We start from the raw sequence: 16,624 nt of genomic DNA, 5'->3' as shown, positions 1-16,624 counted from the left end.
GTGCTAGCTCAATACTGACTTGGTCAGAGATCTGGAAGAAAAGATGTTCTGGTTTGCCACCTTTCCACCTCTGGTTTTCCATTTCACAGAATCATCAGCTTTGGAAGGGACCTCAAGGATCATTGCTTGATACAGGGCAGGTGCCCTAGGGGCAGGGCAATTAACTTGGAGTCAAGGGAGTCATTCAAAGAGGCCAACCTGGCCACCTTCAGCATAACCTGAGCTTTCCTTTTCGATCCCATTCTGTGCTCCACAACCTCCCTGGGCAATCTGTACCAGTGTCTCACAACCCTCAGTGTGAAGAACTTCTTCCTAATAACCAGTTTCAGTCTTCCCTCTGCCAGTTTAAACCCATGAGAGATACAAATTGGTTTGTTTGTTTTTTTCCACTCACCACTTTTGAAACAGAAATATCTGAGAGACCAGTATAGGGCACAGGTTGGAATTCATGTTACAATTATCACTCAGAATGTGTTACTGTTTACACATGTGAATAACCAGAAAGCTACTGAAGACACAGCCTCAAGCTATGCCAGGGGAAATTTAGGCTGGAGGTGAGGAGAAAGTTCTTCACTGAGAGAGTCATTGGACACTGGAATGGGCTGCCCGGGGAGGTGGTGGAGTCGCCGTCCCTGGAGCTGTTCAAGGCAGGACTGGACGTGGCACTTGGTGCCATGGTCTGGCCTTGAGCTCTGTGGTAAAGGGTTGGACTTGATGATCTGTGAGGTCTCTTCCAACCTCGGTGATACTGTGATACTGTGAAGACAAAAGACAAACCAAAGCAAACAATCCCCGCAGCAGCAAGCTGCTTACAGCTTTGACATGACCCCTTTGAAGAAAAGAACCCCACCAAAGCCAGACAATTCAGAGCTGCACACTTGTTGTGCTGCTCTAAAGCACCTGAGCGGCACCAGCCTAACCCGAGCTGAAGCCTCCAGCAAGCGTGAGGCGGAACGAGGCTGCCCCCCTGTGGCCAACCACATCACTTACCACCGCCCACTGAATCCTCCTCGGCTATCCACCAGGGCACTGAATCCTTCTTCTTGGCTTCCTTTTGCCTGGGCTGTCCCAGTGTGTCAAGGACGCTGGGTTTTTTCTTCGAGTTTCCAAATGAATCATCTGAAAGAGACTGAGGCAAATGCAGAGGAGGTTAAAGACAGCTTTGATGTTTTCTCGTTGCCTTTCAGCCGTTCAGCTCTGGAGCTCAGATCACAGAAGTGTCAGGGCTGGAAAGCACACCAAGCATCATCCAGCTCCAAACCCCATCGTGGGCAGGGACACCTAGCACTAGATCAGCTTGCCCAGAGCCACATCCAGCCTGGCTTTGAGAAGTGTGGGCAGCAGGGCAAGGGAGGGGATTCTGCCCCTTGGCTCTGCTCTCCTCAGAACCCACCTGCAGTCCTGGGGGCAGTTCTGCAGCCCCCAGCACAAGCAGCACATGGAAGTGTTGGAGCCAGTGCAGAGGAGGGCACCAAGATGCTGAGAGGGCTGCAGCAGCTCTGCTCTGAGCACAGGCTGAGAGAGTTTGGGCTCTGCAGCCTGCAGAAGGCTTCCAGGAGAGCATGGAGTGGCCTTGCAGGATCTGAAGTGGGCTAGAGGAGGGCTGAGGAGGGACTATTGACAAGGTCTTGAAATGACAGGGCGAGGAGGAATGGGTCTAAAGTGTCAGAGGGGAGATTGAAAGTGGCTGTTAGGAAGAAGTTGTTTGCAGTGAGGGTGGTCAGACACTGGCACAGGTTGCCCAGGGAGGTTGTGGCTGCTCCCTCCCTGGAGATGTTCAAGGCCAGGTTGGATGAGGCCTTGAGTGACCTGTTCTAGTGGGAGGTGTCCCTGCCTATGGCAGGGGGTTGGAACTGGATGATTTTTGAGGTCTCTTCCAACCTGAACCATTCTATGATTCTTTGAGGCTTCCACCACCTCCCTCATGCTGAAGAAGTCCTTCATAATGTCTAATCCTAGTCCCTCTTCCTCTAGCTTTGATCCATTCCCCCCAGTCCTTTCACTACCTGACACCCTAAAAAGAGAGATGCCTATATTTACCCCACATTGTAGCACCTCTGCTGCAGACACAGGCTGAGGGAGCTGGGGGTGTGCAGCCTGCAGAAGAGGAGACTCTGGGCAGAGCTAACAGCAGCCTGCCAGTGTCTGAAGGGGCTGCAAGAAGGCTGCAGAGAGACTGTTTGCAAAGGGCTGCAGGGACAGGACGAGGGCAATGGCTTCAGACTAGAGCAGAGCAGATTGGGATTGGATGTCAGGAACAGGTTCTGCACCATAAGGCTGCTGGAACACTGCAAGAGGTTGCTCAGGGAGGTGGTTGTGGCCCCATCCCTTAGACTCGATGATCTTAGAGGTCTTATCCAACCTGGTTAATTCTGTGGTATTTGAGGTGAGGCTGGAGAGGGCTGTGGGCAACCTGCTCTAGTTGAGGATGTGCCTGCTGAGTGCAGAGAGGGTTGGACTGGATGAGCTTTGCAGGTCCTTTCCAACCCAGCCCATTCTATGACTCTGTGACTTAACATGTAAAACATAAGAGGATGCTTTATTAGAACAAGCCTGTGCAGCCCCTGCCCAGTCCCTAATGCATTAAAAGCACTACCATAGAATCTTCCTTTGCTATATCATGCTTCCATCTGCATGGGCCTAACATGAACATTCACCAATCAAATGCCAATTACCCACTGAAGAAACAAGAAAATAACATTCTTCTTAATATCTCTGACCAACAGTCTTTAAAGCTCACATTCCACTGGAGAAAACTGAATGTCTATCAGTCTGAGAAAGGAAATTAAAGAGCTCTGAGGCTTGCACTTTACTACAATGCACTTCAATAAGTTAGGAAAGTGCTAGACAACAGAAGGTACTGCAGTTTCTGTGGGCTGGCTCAGTGACACAGAACAAACCAGCTTTACATCCTTGATAGTGTCCTATAAATAACAACTTCCTTGCACTAGTCACCAGCACTGCTGCCACTGGCCCCAAAGGTTGCACTGCCTCCTGCTAGCTACAACCACTGACAGGTGCTTGATGCAAGCTCTGCTATCACTTGCTGGTTCATTTATGACTCATAGTATGCTCTGCTCTGCAGGCAGAACTTCAAATGATGCTTGCAGTCCTTGGAGTCCTATAACTAAAGAAACTGAAACTCCCCCAGGTGGTTCTCAAGTTCTGGAAACTTTCTAGGTGGAGGCATCTTGTCAGCTGCAGACAGCAAAGCTGCAGCAGCTGGGAAAGAGATGTAGACACAAAACATACTTGTGTTAATTTTTCCTGGAGATGTTTGTTGTCTCAGTGCTGAAACTTACAGATTCTTCTTCTACTACTTTTTTTTTAATTCCCTTAAAATTAAATAAATAGATCCACTGACTCAGAATCACAGAATTAACCAGGGTGGGAAAGACTTCTGAGATGGTTCAGTCCAAACTATGCACTCTTTGGATCAGTAATGGCTTTACAATACCAGTAAGTGGCACTGATTTCTTCCTTTGCTATAGAGGAGTCTTTCAGCACTCAGAAAACACTGATAAAACAGAAAAGCAACAAACCAGTGCTGGTTCTTTGGTCTCCATTTAAAAGCCAAAAGAGTTTTAAGGACAGGGACAACTACATAGAATCATAGCATCAACCAGGTTGGCAGCCACCTTCAGGCTCATCCAGTCCAGCCTATCACCCAGCCCTATCCAATCAACAGCGTGGCTGGAGAGCAGCCAGGCAGAGAGGGAGCTGAAGATGAGGCAGCAGTGCCCAGGTGGGCAGCAGAGCCAATGGCATCCTGGGCTGGCTCAGCAGCAGTGTGGGCAGCAGGACAAGGGAGGTTCTTCTGCCCCTGTGCTCAGCACTGCTCAGGCCACCCCTGGAGTGCTGTGTCCAGTTCTGGGCTCCTCAGTTCAGGAGAGCTGTTGAGGTGCTGGAAGGTGTTTGGAGCAGGGCAGCAAGGCTGGGGAGGGGCCTGGAGCACAGCCCTGTGAGGAGAGGCTGAGGGAGCTGGGGGTGTGCAGCCTGCAGCAGAGGAGGCTCAGGGCAGAGCTCATGGCTGCCTGCAGCACCCTGAAAGGAGGCTGTAGTCTGCACCACATCTTCCCCTAAACCCAGAGCAGCTGGGTGCTGTCGAGTCTCCTCCCCTCCCCAGGTGTCACCACTTTGCCCTCCCTGCCCACTCCCTTTTCAATCTGGGTGCTGTTGGAGTCTCCTCCCCTCCCCAGGTGCAACCACTTTGCCCTCCCTGCCCCCTCCCCTATTTAATGGGCCCCAGCAGAGGCAGCAGCCCCAAGTTTGCCCATCTGGGCAGAGGGATCCTCCTCCCGTCGGGACTGGTGAGTGCCCCTGGTGCACACTGGGTGCCTGGTGGAGGATCTCAAAGGCCGGGGGGCCTGCTGGCCCCCCGGTTCCACACAGCTAGGCTCAGTGTTTGCTTGCTCTGACATCACCCATGGGTGCTGGGTTGGCCTCCTTACAGGGGATGAGCTGCTCTCTGTTTAGCTGCTGCATTCTGCTCGCTGGTGAAGCTGCAAAGATTCTAGGGGTAAGTCTGTGGAAGCTTTTGGGAAGCCTCGAATGAGCCTGGAGGAAAGGTCTTGAGACTCCCTAACAAGGTAAAGATGGAACAAAGCTCAAATCTCATTGACACTCTTGTGCCAGAGTGCCTAAAACTCTGCCTCCATTTGTAACTAAGTTTAAAGTAGCTTCACTCAGCACCAGCTGAAATCCTGCCTGTGTGAAGCCAGGGCAGGGCAGCAGATGGCTATGAAGTGGCTCAGGAGTTGGCTTTGTGGAGCTGCCTGGCAGCCAGAGGCTTGCACAAGTTGTGCTCTCAAACCAGGTGGGCTTCTGCTTCAGGCTGGACCCGTTTTCAAGTGGCTAAACCAGCTCATTCCACACCATTCTGACTGCTGGACACTAAGTACTGCTTTGCATTGTATTTCACAGGCTCCATCAAGTTCTGCATGAGGCAGCTGGGGGTGTGCAGCCTGCAGCAGAGGAGGCTCAGGGCAGAGCTCATTGCTGCTTGCAGCTCCCTGCACGGAGGCTGTAGCCAGATGGGGTTGGGCTCTGCTGCCGGGCAGCCAGGGACAGAACAAGGGGACAGAGTCAAGTCAGCTGCCCTGGCACACTCAAAACTGCTAGCAGCTGCCCTGTGAGTCTGTCCCAGCAAAACCAGGAGGGAAGTCTACTCCAAGTTATATTTTCAGTGCAAACCAGCATTCCTACGGATTTTCTAGGGAAGATGGCACAGCCTTCCCTTCTGAAGGGCTTTCTTCTCAGCTGTCCATGGATATCAAGTAGAACAAAAGTCAGCCTAGAACACCAGGAGCAGTCAATGGCTTTTTCCTAACTTTGCTTTGCTTGAAGCCTCGTCAAAAAAAGCCATTAATAGAAGCACAATGAATCAGAAAGAGCTCCTCAGGTTGCATGTCCCAAGGCAACTTCACAGCCAAGGCTGAAAAGCTAGAGCTACATCAATATGACAGATGATATTTAAGGGACATTAAAGTGACAATAGGGGAAGCAAGATACTGGTGGTGAGCAGAGGAAGGATCACAGGCACACAGACAATGGAGGAAGAAGGGAAGAATCAGGGATGATGACAGGCCATTCTGGTAAGAGGGTGGGAATAAGCTGAACCAGGCAGAGCGATCCCAAAAAGACCTCTCCTGCATGCAGTAATTATCACACAGCTCTCTTTCCTCCTGTATAATGACAAAAGCCTAGAAAAGGCTTTTCACTGACAGATTTGAAATCCCAGTGCACATGCCAGAAGGCTTTAGTTTAATCCTCATCATCCTGCATCATCCAACTGTGTACACAGACTTTTCACTTCGTTATGTTTTAATTGCAAGCACACAATGGGACACAGTATGGGAATTTAAAAAGGAAAAATCATCCTGCTCCATTTCTTCTCTGACAGATTTGCTTGAGCAACATTAAATCTTCCTCAAGCCCATAAAGCTTTTAATGATGGGGAGGAAATGGCAAAATCTCAACACAAACACCACCAGCATAGCAGTTTCAACCAGCAGAGCACAACAGCTTCTCCTCCTTCTAACATTAAAAGGCTGCACACTTGTAATGAAAAAGCAAAGCAGGAGGAGGGACATAAGAGCTAATGCTCTTACAGTGAGTGTGGGGCAGGCTGGGGATGTAGTCTACCTGGAGCTCAGCCCTGTGAGGAGAGGCTGAGGGAGCTGGGGGGGTGCAGCCTGCAGCAGAGGAGGCTCAGGGCAGAGCTCATTGCTGGCTGCAGCTCCCTGAAGGGAGGCTTGTAGCCAGGTGGAGTTGGGCTCTGCTGCCAGGGACAGAAGAAGGGGACAGAGTCTCAAGCTGTGCCAGGGCAGGTCTAGGCTGGATGTTACAAGGAAGTTGTTGGCAGAGAGAGTGATTGGCATTGGAATGGGCTGCCCAGGGAGGTGGTGGAGTGGCCGTGGCTGGAGGTGTTGAAGCCAAGCCTGGCTGAGGCACTTAGTGCCATGGTCTGGTTGATTGGCCAGGGCTGGGTGCTAGGTTGGACTGGGTGAGCTGAGAGGTCTCTTCCTGCCTGCTTGATTCTATGATATAAAGTAACAGAGGAGATATTATTCTTACTTGGGTCTGTATCAGAGAGTCACAGAATGTTAGGGGTTGGAAAGGACCTTTAAAGATCACCTAGGCCAACCCCCCTGCCAAAGCAGGATCACCTAAAGTATGTCACACAGGAATGCATATGAGTGGGTTTTAACCTCCTTCAGAGGAGACTCCACAGCCTCTCTGGGCAGCCTGCTCCAGGCCTCTGGCACTCTCACAGTGAAAAAGTTCTCCATTATGTTCATGTAGAACCTCCCACTCCCCTCCAGTGCACCCACTGCCCCTTGTCCTTTCACTGGGCATCACTGAGCTGCGCCCAGCTCTGTGCTCCTGACACTGCCCTGCACATATTGATAGCCATTCCTGAGGCCACTTCTCAGGCTCCTTCTCTCCAAGCAGCACAGCCCCAGCTCCCTCAGCCTCTCCCCACAAGAGAGATGTTCCATTGCCTTAGTCATCTTTGTGGCTCTGTGCTGGACTCTTCCAAGCAGTTTTCTGTCCTTCCTGAACTTAGGAGCCCAGCACTGGACAGTATTCCAGATACGGCCTCACCAGGGCGAAGTAGAGTAGGGGAACCTCTCCTGACCTACTAACCACAGCCCTTCTAATGCACTTCAAATATCTATCTGGCAAAGCATTAAAAAGGCAATAAGAGAGCATATTTTTCATGCCTGGATTTGCATTGTATGTGTCTGAGAAAGCTTAAACACTTCTAATTGCTTTTTATCATTTCAAAGCAAGACACAAGTTGTTAAATCTGCATTTTCTGGAGCATGCCATAACCCACTCAGAATAATTCAATTGGAGATTGTTTCCCCCCTAACTCAAGCAATGGCAGTGTGGGCAACAGCTGAGGAGTAAGAAGAGCATGTCAAATGAGGAACAAAATGCTAGAAGCAATCATAGGCAGAGTTCTGACAGAAGAATAAACCTCCCTTCTTTTCCCCAAGAGCAACTTCCTTTGCAACAATAGCAAGCAAAGAAGTCTTGACAGACATGCAGAGCCTAATTTTCTATTTTTACTGACAATAACTGCAATGAATTCAAGAATGTTAACTCCACTGCACAAACAAATTGAAGCTTGGGATCTACCTTTAAGTTAGTTGTTCTACCTTTAAGCGGCTGCTCAGTCTGGAGAGGAGAAGGCTCCAAGGTGACCTTATTGTGACCTTTCAGTATCTTAAAGGGGCTACAAGAAAGCTCAGCATACTGAGTGCCTGACAGACCAGAGGGCAAATCCTGGGACTAGAGGTCTATATCCAATGAAAAAACACACCTAAAGTTGGGAGATTTTGACCCCATTCAATAATGCTTAACTTAAATCACAACCCACAGACTTGCATGACTTTGGCTGTACTCAAAATCATCAAGCACCATGGGGAATGAAAGGAATCAAAGGAAAATCTCCCAATCACTCCAAAATGAATCAAAGGAAAATCTCCCAATCACTTCAACATGAACCAAAGGGAAATCTCCCAATCACTTCTAACATGAACTAAATGGAAATCTCCCAATCACTTCTAACATGGACCAAAGGGAAATCTCCCAATCACTTCAACATGAGCCAAAGGGAAATCTCCCAATCACTTCAACATGAGCCAAAGGGAAATCTCCCAATCACTTCAACATGAGCCAAAGGGAAATCTCCCAATCACTTCAACATGAACCAAAGGGAAATCTCCCAATCACTTCAACATGAACCAAAGGGAAATCTCCCAATCACTTCAACATGAACCAAAGGGAAATCTCCCAATCACTTCAACATGAACCAAAGGGAAATCTCCCAATCACTTCTAACATGAACCAAAGGGAAATCTCCCAACCACTCAACACGAATCAAAGGGAAAGCTTCCAATCACTCCAACATGAATCAAAGGAAAATCTCCCAATCAATCCAACATGAACCAAATGAAAACCTCCCACTCTTGACATGAATCAAACAAAAATCTCCCAATCACTCCTAACATGAGTCAAATGGAAACCTCCCAATCACTCCAACATTATTTCTTTTCATTGGGATTCTTTTAATTTCTTTTCAGTACAAGAGTTTTAAAATAGAATTCAGTGAAATTAGGTATTGCATAAAAGAATGAAGGAAATTCTTAATATGTAGCTTGTGCCTACATAGAAGAAAAAAATGATCTCACTTTCAATTAGGTGTCAGTTTTGAGGTTCTGTTACTACACAACACACCCAGTTAAACAAAAAAAATCAAGCAAAGGCTCCTTCTGAAGGTACAATCTAGCAGTGCCAAAAGATTTAATCACAATCCCCTTCTCTTGGTCTCAATATAGCAAAAATAGTATGAATTAAGTTTAGCAGTGAACTTAAGCCCTTGCAAAGAAAGAGACATAAGACAGCCACATGAATTATGTCACCAAAGCACAACTGCACCTTGCACTTGCCACTCAATTTCCCCCTCTAGTCTAGCAGAGACAAGGGAAGTGAAACATACCTCTTTCAGAAACTCCTCAAACTGCTCATCTAATTCTTCTTCTGAAAATCGATGGGCCATGATCTGCAAGTGAATGGTCACCTTCCAAAGAGCTGAGCTGAAAAGCTAACATTAAAAAGAACCCAAAGTCAATGCAAAGCACTGTAAAATTACAGGCTAAATCTTAGCCATTTGCTGCTTTCACAGACAGCTATCAGCAGGGAGATTTGGCTGGGCATGAGTTACCCAAACACCTTACAAGCAAAACACTGATTTCCTGAACAATAACTTCAGCATTTAAACTTACAGGGATAAATGCAGTTCTTTTCCTCATCTTGACATGGCTCTTCACAAGGCAGCTGCCTTTGCTACCCGCAGTTTTGTCACTGATCAAACATGAATTCACCGCAGTAATACTACCCCCTGAACTAGAGGTGATCTTTTGAAGTCCCTTCCAGCCCCTGATGTTGTGATGAGAAAATTCTTCACAGTGAGAGTGACAGAGCCCTGGAGCAGGCTGCCCAGACAGGCTGTGGAGTTTCCTTCTCTGGAGACATTCAAAACCCACCTGGATGCCTTCCTGCATGAACCACCCTGAGTGATGCTGCTTTGGCAGGGGGGTTGGGCTGGATGATCTCTGGAGGTCCCTTCCAGCCTCTGACATTCTGTGATTCTGTGATCTACTTTAAGGGCTTTTAGTTAATTTCTATGCTTCTTTTCCAAAACTGGAGACCTGTGACATGGTAAGTCTCAATTTCATCATCTCTGCTCTGCTCAGGACTCAGTAAACAACAAATACATGAAAGTCTTTTTAGCTTGAGGAGATTTGATTTGATCTGCCCTGGAACAGAAAGCAAATGACACTTGGCCCCCTACTCCCATTCCCAAAAGTCTGTGTTGACCTCTTAGGTATAAAATATGCCCCACACTCCAGATGCTGCAAGGCTCTTGTACATCATGCAGCTCAACACATGTGGCTACCTTCCAAGCTCCATATGGAGAGCAGCATCAAACTCACCAAGCATCTTCCAGGTTGCAGAGTGCTATGGACACATAAAAATGGCTAAACATTTGCAAGAACGTTTTTACCAGCAAATAAAACTTCTCCCACTATGGAATCCTCCCACCACACAAGGACTGTTACCTACCCAGCAAATTGCTTTTGACAGGTGAGTTGTGACAACTGCTTCCTGCTTTCACTCCTTATTCACCCACAGACCACTTGACACTTGGGCTCTGGCAGTTAAAACAAACAAAAAATGGGGGGGGAAGAGAAGTTACAGCAGACTGCTCAGCCTTTGAATTCCATGAGATATCCTTATGCAAGCAGTTGGACAACAGCTCTGCAAACATGGTAAGAAGATTATGAATGCAGCCTCTCCTGACACACATAATCCTGTCTCCTTTTATACTTGCTCATCAAAGAACACGAGATGCTAAGCATCAGATGCCTGAACAGCTTACTGGCCCTGCCAAATACTTCAGCCAATCCCAGCCTTGCCAGAAAAGCAAACTGCTTCTCCTGCCATTGCCTGCACTTCTTTCTACCTTTTGTAAAGACTGACTATAGTTTTTTGGTTTTTTTTTAGAGACTCACAGAATTAACCAGGTTGGACAAGACCTTCGAGATCATCGAGCCCAACCTAGCACCTAACACCTTCTGATTAACTAACCCCTGGCACCAAGTGCCTCATGCAGCCTCCTCTTAAACACCTCCAGGCACAGCCACTCCACCACCTCCTTGGGCAGCCCATTCCAATGCCAATCACTCTCTCTGCCAACTTCCTCCTAACATCCAGCCTGAACCTGCCCTGGCACAGCTTGAGGCTGTGTCAGCTTGTTCTGTTGCTGGGTGCCTGGCAGCAGAGCCCAACCCCATCTGGCTACAGCCTCCCTGCAGGCAGCTGCAGGCAGCAATGAGCTCTGCCCTGAGCCTCCTCTGCTGCAGGCTGCACACCCCCAGCTCCCTCAGCCTCTCCTCACAGGGCTGTGTTCCAGGCCCCTCCTCAGCCTTGCTGCCCTTCTCCAAACACCTTCCAGCACCTCAACATCTCTCTTGAATTGAGTAGCCCAGAACTGGACACAGCACTCAAGGGGTGGTCTGAGCAGTGCTGAGCCCAGGGGCAGGACTGTCCTGCTCCTGCTGCCCACACTGCTCCTGAGCCAGGCCAGGATGCCACTGGCACTTTCCAGAACAGAAGCTCACAGCCAAACATTACCCTTAGCAAACATCCTTTACAGCTGTACCTTTAGAATTGAGAGTCTTACGACTCTGGACATAAACCAAAGAAGCCTGTTTCTGGATTATAACAGCGCAGAAGTTTGGGGAGGAGAAGGCTTAACCGCAGGGTGAAGTACAGCGCAGGCAGCCTAACGCATTTCATGTAAGCTTTTAATCACCCCAGCGCCGGAACCAGACGCGATCTGCTCCTCCTCCGCTCTCCTCCAGCCCCCTTCTCTCCACCCACCCCGGGCCTAGCGACTGCTGCCGAGGGCGACGACCCCGGGCTGTGCGCGGCCTCCGAGACGGCAGGAGGGCAGACCCCCATGGGGCACCGCCAGGCCGAGCGGGGGGACAGAGCTGGGCTCTCAGCCTCCAGGCATGCTCCCGAGAGAGGAGGGAGATCGCTGCAGTGCCTCGCCTCCGCGCACCGAGCACGTACCTGGGCTGCACGGACGCGCGGAGCCGCGGGCACTCCGCGCTGGCGGCGCGGTTGCCTAGGGAACCCTCCCGGCCACCGTACCGCCCGCCGAACCCACCGCGCCGAGGCGCCACGCGATCGCGCCCAACCGCCGCTCTGCCGCGCCCGGGGACACGCACCGGGCAGAGGGGACACGCAGCGGGCAGCGGGGACACGCACCGGGCAGAGGGGACACGCAGCGGGCAGCGGGGGCAGGAGGCGGGAGCCGTCCCCAGCCGCCATCGCCGCCGCGGCACAGGAGGCCTCTCCCGGCCCGGGCCCCGGCCTGCCCCGCGCGGGGGCGGAAGTGGCAGTCGGTGACGCGCAGCGGGCTGCGGGCGCTCGCAGTGGCGCCGCCTGGTGGCCGGCGGGCGTGCAGCGCTGGCGGAGCGCTGTGCCGGGGGCAGGGCGGTGCAGTGCCGCAGCTCACCGCCTCCGCCATGAGAGGTCACGCCAGGATAAAGCAGCCGTCCGCGGCCGCCGCTCCCGCTGCAGCCCGTGGGGCTCGCCCGCGCACCTGCCCCCGGCCGGCTGCGAGCGGCAGGAGGACGATGCTGGTTGCGGGAGCTGCTCCGTGCGCCCTGCAGGGACGGGCTGGAAGCCGTCGGGCCACCTTCCCGCGGGCAGCTGGCACCGAGAGCTCGTAGCCCGGCGGTGGCTCCATTCCCTCCCCGCCGCTGTCACTTCTCCCGAGCTGGCTGCCCGCTTGCATTTCTGCCTTCAAGCTCCTGGGCGCTGCGCAGCAGCCTGCGGGGGACGCGGAGGGCGTCGGAGCTGCATCCCGCTTGGTTTTCCGTTCGGAGGCGATGCCAGGCCACGCAGAGGACCACCCTTGGGCTTGTCGCGAAGCTAACGCCGTCGGCACCTACAGCCGAAAAAGCTCTCTTCAAGTTCCTGAGGGACAGCGCAGCTCCAGAAGTCCTTCCTCCGGTTTTTCGGTGGAGCACGATGGGAAGAGATGAAAGTGGGAAGAGTTAAAAATGTGGTGTTCTCCCTGCTGCAAAAGTCGAACCCAAACCATCCTTTTCTTGCTTCTGCAACAACAGAAGTCTCCATCTAAAGCTTTGTGTCAGCCTCGGATGTCAGCTGCTGTGCTTTTGAAATGCCATTTGGCAGATCCGAGTGCAAGGTCCTGCAGCTGGGCAATGCCCAGCACCAATCCAGGCTGGGCAGTGAGTGGCTGGAGAGCAGCCCTGAGGAGAGGGACTTGGGGGTGCTGCTGGAGGAGAAGCTCAGCAGGAGCCAGCAGTGTGCACTTGCAGCCCAGAGAGCAACCAGAGCCTGGGCTGCAGCAGCAGCAGTGTGGCCAGCAGGGCCAGGGAGGGGATTCTCCCCCTCTGCTCTGCTCTGCTGAGACCCCACCTGGAGTGCTGCATCCAGTTCTGGAGCCCCTGGGACAAGAGGGCTGTGGAGATGCTGGAGAGTGTCCAGAGCAGGGCCAGGAGGATGCTGAGAGGCTGCAGCAGCTCTGCTGTGAGCACAGACTGAAAGAGTTGGGTCTGTGCAGGCTGGAGCAGAGGAGGCTCCCAGGGGACCTTACTCTACAAGATTCACCTTAAACCATAGCCCCAAGCACCACATCCAAACGACCTTTAAACACATCCTGACTGGGTGACTCCAGCACCTCCCTGGGCAGCTCATTCCAGCCTCTGACCACTCTCTCTGAGAAAAGCTTTGTCTTAATGTCACAGGCTCACAGATGTCAGGGGTTGGAAGGGACCCAAAAAGATCATCCAATCCAACCCCCCTGCCACAGCAGGACCACACAATCCAGCTCAGGGCACACAGGAACACATCCAGACAGGGCTGGAAAGGCTCCAGAGAAGGAGACTCCACAGCCTCTCTGAGGACCCTGTGCCAGGCTCTGGGATCCTTACATTCAAGAAGCTGAAGTGGAACCTGCTGTGCTGCAGCTTCCATCCATTGCTGCTTGTCCTATCCCAGGCAGCAGTGAGCAGAGCCTGTCCCCCCACTCCTGACCCCCAGCCCTCAGATAGTTACAGACATTGATTCAATCCCCTCTCAGCCTTCTCTTCTCCAGACTAAGCAGCCCCAGGTCCCTCAGCCTCTCCTCACCAGGCACTGCTCCAGTCCCCTCAGCATCCTCACAGCCCTCTGTTGGACCCTCTCCAGCAGATTCCTGTCCCTCTTCAACTGGGGAGCCCAAAACTGAAGGCAGTACTCAAGATGGGGTCTCAGCAAGGCAGAGCAGAGGGGGAGAAGAACCTCCCTGGGTCTGCTGGACACACAGCAGACAGTGAGAGGAAATTTTCTTCGCAAGCATTGAGTCCTCATCACAAGTGAGAAAGTAGTTTGAAGTCCTGTTCCTGTCTCTCATTTCCTGTTAGCTTGAGAGATGCTTCCAACATGGCCCTTATGTGTCCCAGATTATTTTTTCAATGCAACTATAAATTCTAATTCAGATCCCAAAGAAGCAGGGAAATAGGAGCTCTGTGTTTGCCACCCAGGTTTACAGGAGTTTTGGTTTGCTAAAGGTGCTGCAGCACTTAGACTTATAGAATCAGGCAGGGTTGGAAGGGACCACAAGGAGCAGCCAGTGCCAACCCCCTGCCATGCTCAGGGACACCCTACCCTAGAGCAGGCTGCACACAGCCTCAGCCAGCCTGGCCTTAAACACCTCCAGCCATGGGGCCTCAAACACCTCCCTGGGCAACCCCTGCCAGGCTCTCACCACTCTCCTGCTCAACAACTTCCTCCTCACCTCCAGCCTCACTCTCCCCACCTCCTGCTTTGATACATTCCCCCCACTCCTGGCACTCCCTGAGAGCCTAAAAAGTCCCTCCCCAGCTTTTTGTAGCCCCCTTCAGATCCTGGCAGGCCACAAGAAGGTCACCTGGGAGCCTCCTCTGCTCCAGCCTGCACAGCCCCAACTCTTTCAGGCTGTGCTCACAGCAGAGCTGCTGCAGCCTCTGAGCATCCTCCTGGCCCTGCTCTGGACACACTCCAGCATCTCCACAGCCCTCTTGTCCCAGGGGCTCCAGAATTGGGTGCAGTACTCCAGGTGGGGTCTCAGCAAAGCAGAGCAGAGAGGGGGAGGATCACTTCCTTCACCCTGGCCCTGCTCATACTTCTCTTGCTGCAGTCCAGTCCCTGGTTGTTCTCTCAGCCTGTGCTCAGAGCAGAGCTGCTGCAGCCCTCTCAGGATCTTGGTGGCCTCCTCTGGACTGCCTCCAACAGTTCCATGTCCTGCTTGTGCTGGGGGCTGCAGAACTGCCCCCAGGACTGCAGGTGGGGTCTGAGGAGAGCAGAGCCAAGGGGCAGAGTCCCCTCCCTTGCCCTGCTGCCCACACTGCTCTTGCTGCAGCCCAAGAAGCATGGCAGTTCATTAAGGGATGTCAGTCTGGGGCTGCTCAGATTTAAGCCAATGCAAATTGTGCTGTGAACTTCAAAGCAGTACCCAGGACTTCACTCTCTGATCCTGGGAGTTACTTCATACATGATCAAATAATCACATCAAGGCCTCAGACCTGCGAGCTGCTAAAAAAGCACAGTGCACATTGGAGCCTTTTCCGTTGGCAGAAAATATCTTCAAAGAGCCTCTCACAAAGCCTAGAGAAACGTGGAGAGGGAGCAGTGCTGCTGGAAAACTTCGGTGCCCATATGGGGAAGGGAAAAGCAAGGGAAAAAAAACCCCACCAGAAACTAAAACCAACAACCCAAAGCACTCTGGATGACTGTGGTGGAGGAGGCATTGCCTGGTGTTGAAATGTCATCCAGTGCATTCAAATCACATGCACAATAGCCACTTGAAAGGTTTTCATTTCCTTCTAATGCCAACCAGTTGGAGCAGTTTTCTCAAGAGCTCTTTAACGTGGAGCTGGGGAAAAACTCAAGAGAGCAGGGCTGGCCAGGGATTTCAGCCAGGAACGTGGCAGTTTGGGCAGCAATAGTAATGAAAGCAGAAGGGTGGCCACAGAGTTTGAAATGGATCCTGCTGGACAGAGCCCCGGGCTAGGAGGTAAAGTTCTGGCACTGCTGACATGGGTAGGAAGCCTTTGTTGACTCCTCTGCAGGCAGATTTTGCTGCCCTAGTTGTTGGCTTCTCATGTGAGTGTGGTATGTGTACACTTAACACTCTTTTTTTCCCCCTCAAAATGGCTACAATCTAAGATTTCCCATGTTAGTACAACAATTTCTCCCCCTCTGGTAAGGGGGAATTTCTCCTCCTCCTGGTAAGGCCACATATAGGATACTGTGTCCAGCTCTGTCTGAAGACGGCTTCAGGGAATTGCCTGAGGGAGTCCAGCACAGAGCCACAAAGATGCCGAGGGCAGTGGAAGATCTTCCTTAGGAGCAGAGCCTGGGGCTGTGCTGCTGACAGAGGAGGAGCCTGAGGGGAGACCTCAGCAGTGGTTCTAAAGATGTGCAGGTGAGTGGCAGGAGGCTGGAGCCAGGCTCTGCTGGGTGATGCCAGTGCCAGGGTGGAATGGGTGGAAGCTGAGGCAGAGGAAGTTTCATGGAAACTTGAAAATGTTTTCCCTGTGAGGGTGACAGAGGCCTGGCAGAGGCTGCCCAGGGGGGCTGTGGAGTCTCTCTCTCTGGAGCTATTCCAGAGCTGCCTGGATGTGTTCCTGTGTGCTCTGCTCTGGGTGCTGCTGCTCTGGCAGGGGGAGTTGGCCTGGCTGAGCTTTGGAGGTCCCTTCCAGCCCCTGACACTCTGTGATTCTGTGAAGCTCAAGCCATTAATGGCCAAAATTAAAAGGGATAAAGTATCCACCCTTGTGTTTTCGCACGTCTGATTTCAGATTCTTATCACCCACAAACGTCAGGAGGGGAATAGACATCAAATAAAGAGGAGAAACACAACGTCTGCTCCATCCACTCTGGCTGGGGCATCCCATTAGATAGTGTTTCAGCACTGAACTTGCAAATATGTGAAACAGGAGATTATGATAATAAATATTTAGCCACGTTCCTGGGGGGGAGGGTGGGT

The 16,624-nt window shown here is 51.7% G+C and overlaps 1 protein-coding gene across 5 annotated transcripts in view; it reads right to left on the bottom strand.

Annotated features, from left to right (window-relative positions):
- CEP162 (centrosomal protein 162) overlaps positions 1-11,957 on the bottom strand; it is a 47,183-nt gene extending 35,226 nt beyond the window's left edge. For 2 of the 5 annotated variants that reach the window (XM_064169465.1, XM_064169469.1), the window contains exons 1-4: positions 11,653-11,957; positions 10,138-10,225; positions 9,011-9,115; positions 991-1,129 (exon numbers count right to left, since the gene is read on the bottom strand). In XM_064169465.1, the coding sequence (XP_064025535.1) occupies positions 991-1,129; positions 9,011-9,070 (199 nt within the window). In that variant the 5' untranslated portion in view covers positions 9,071-9,115; positions 10,138-10,225; positions 11,653-11,957. Of the gene's footprint in view, positions 1-990; positions 1,130-9,010; positions 9,116-10,137; positions 10,226-11,389; positions 11,427-11,652 lie in introns of those variants that run through there. The other 3 variants (XM_064169466.1, XM_064169467.1, XM_064169470.1) reach the window with 3 other exon arrangements.
- Positions 11,958-16,624: the final 4,667 nt, after the last annotated feature.

The sequence above is a fragment of the Pogoniulus pusillus genome, chromosome 31 (assembly GCF_015220805.1).
Source record: "Pogoniulus pusillus isolate bPogPus1 chromosome 31, bPogPus1.pri, whole genome shotgun sequence".
Lineage (NCBI taxonomy): Eukaryota > Metazoa > Chordata > Aves > Piciformes > Lybiidae > Pogoniulus > Pogoniulus pusillus.
The sequence above is the reverse complement of the archived record's forward strand: the minus strand, read 5'-3'. Positions and strand labels throughout refer to the sequence as shown.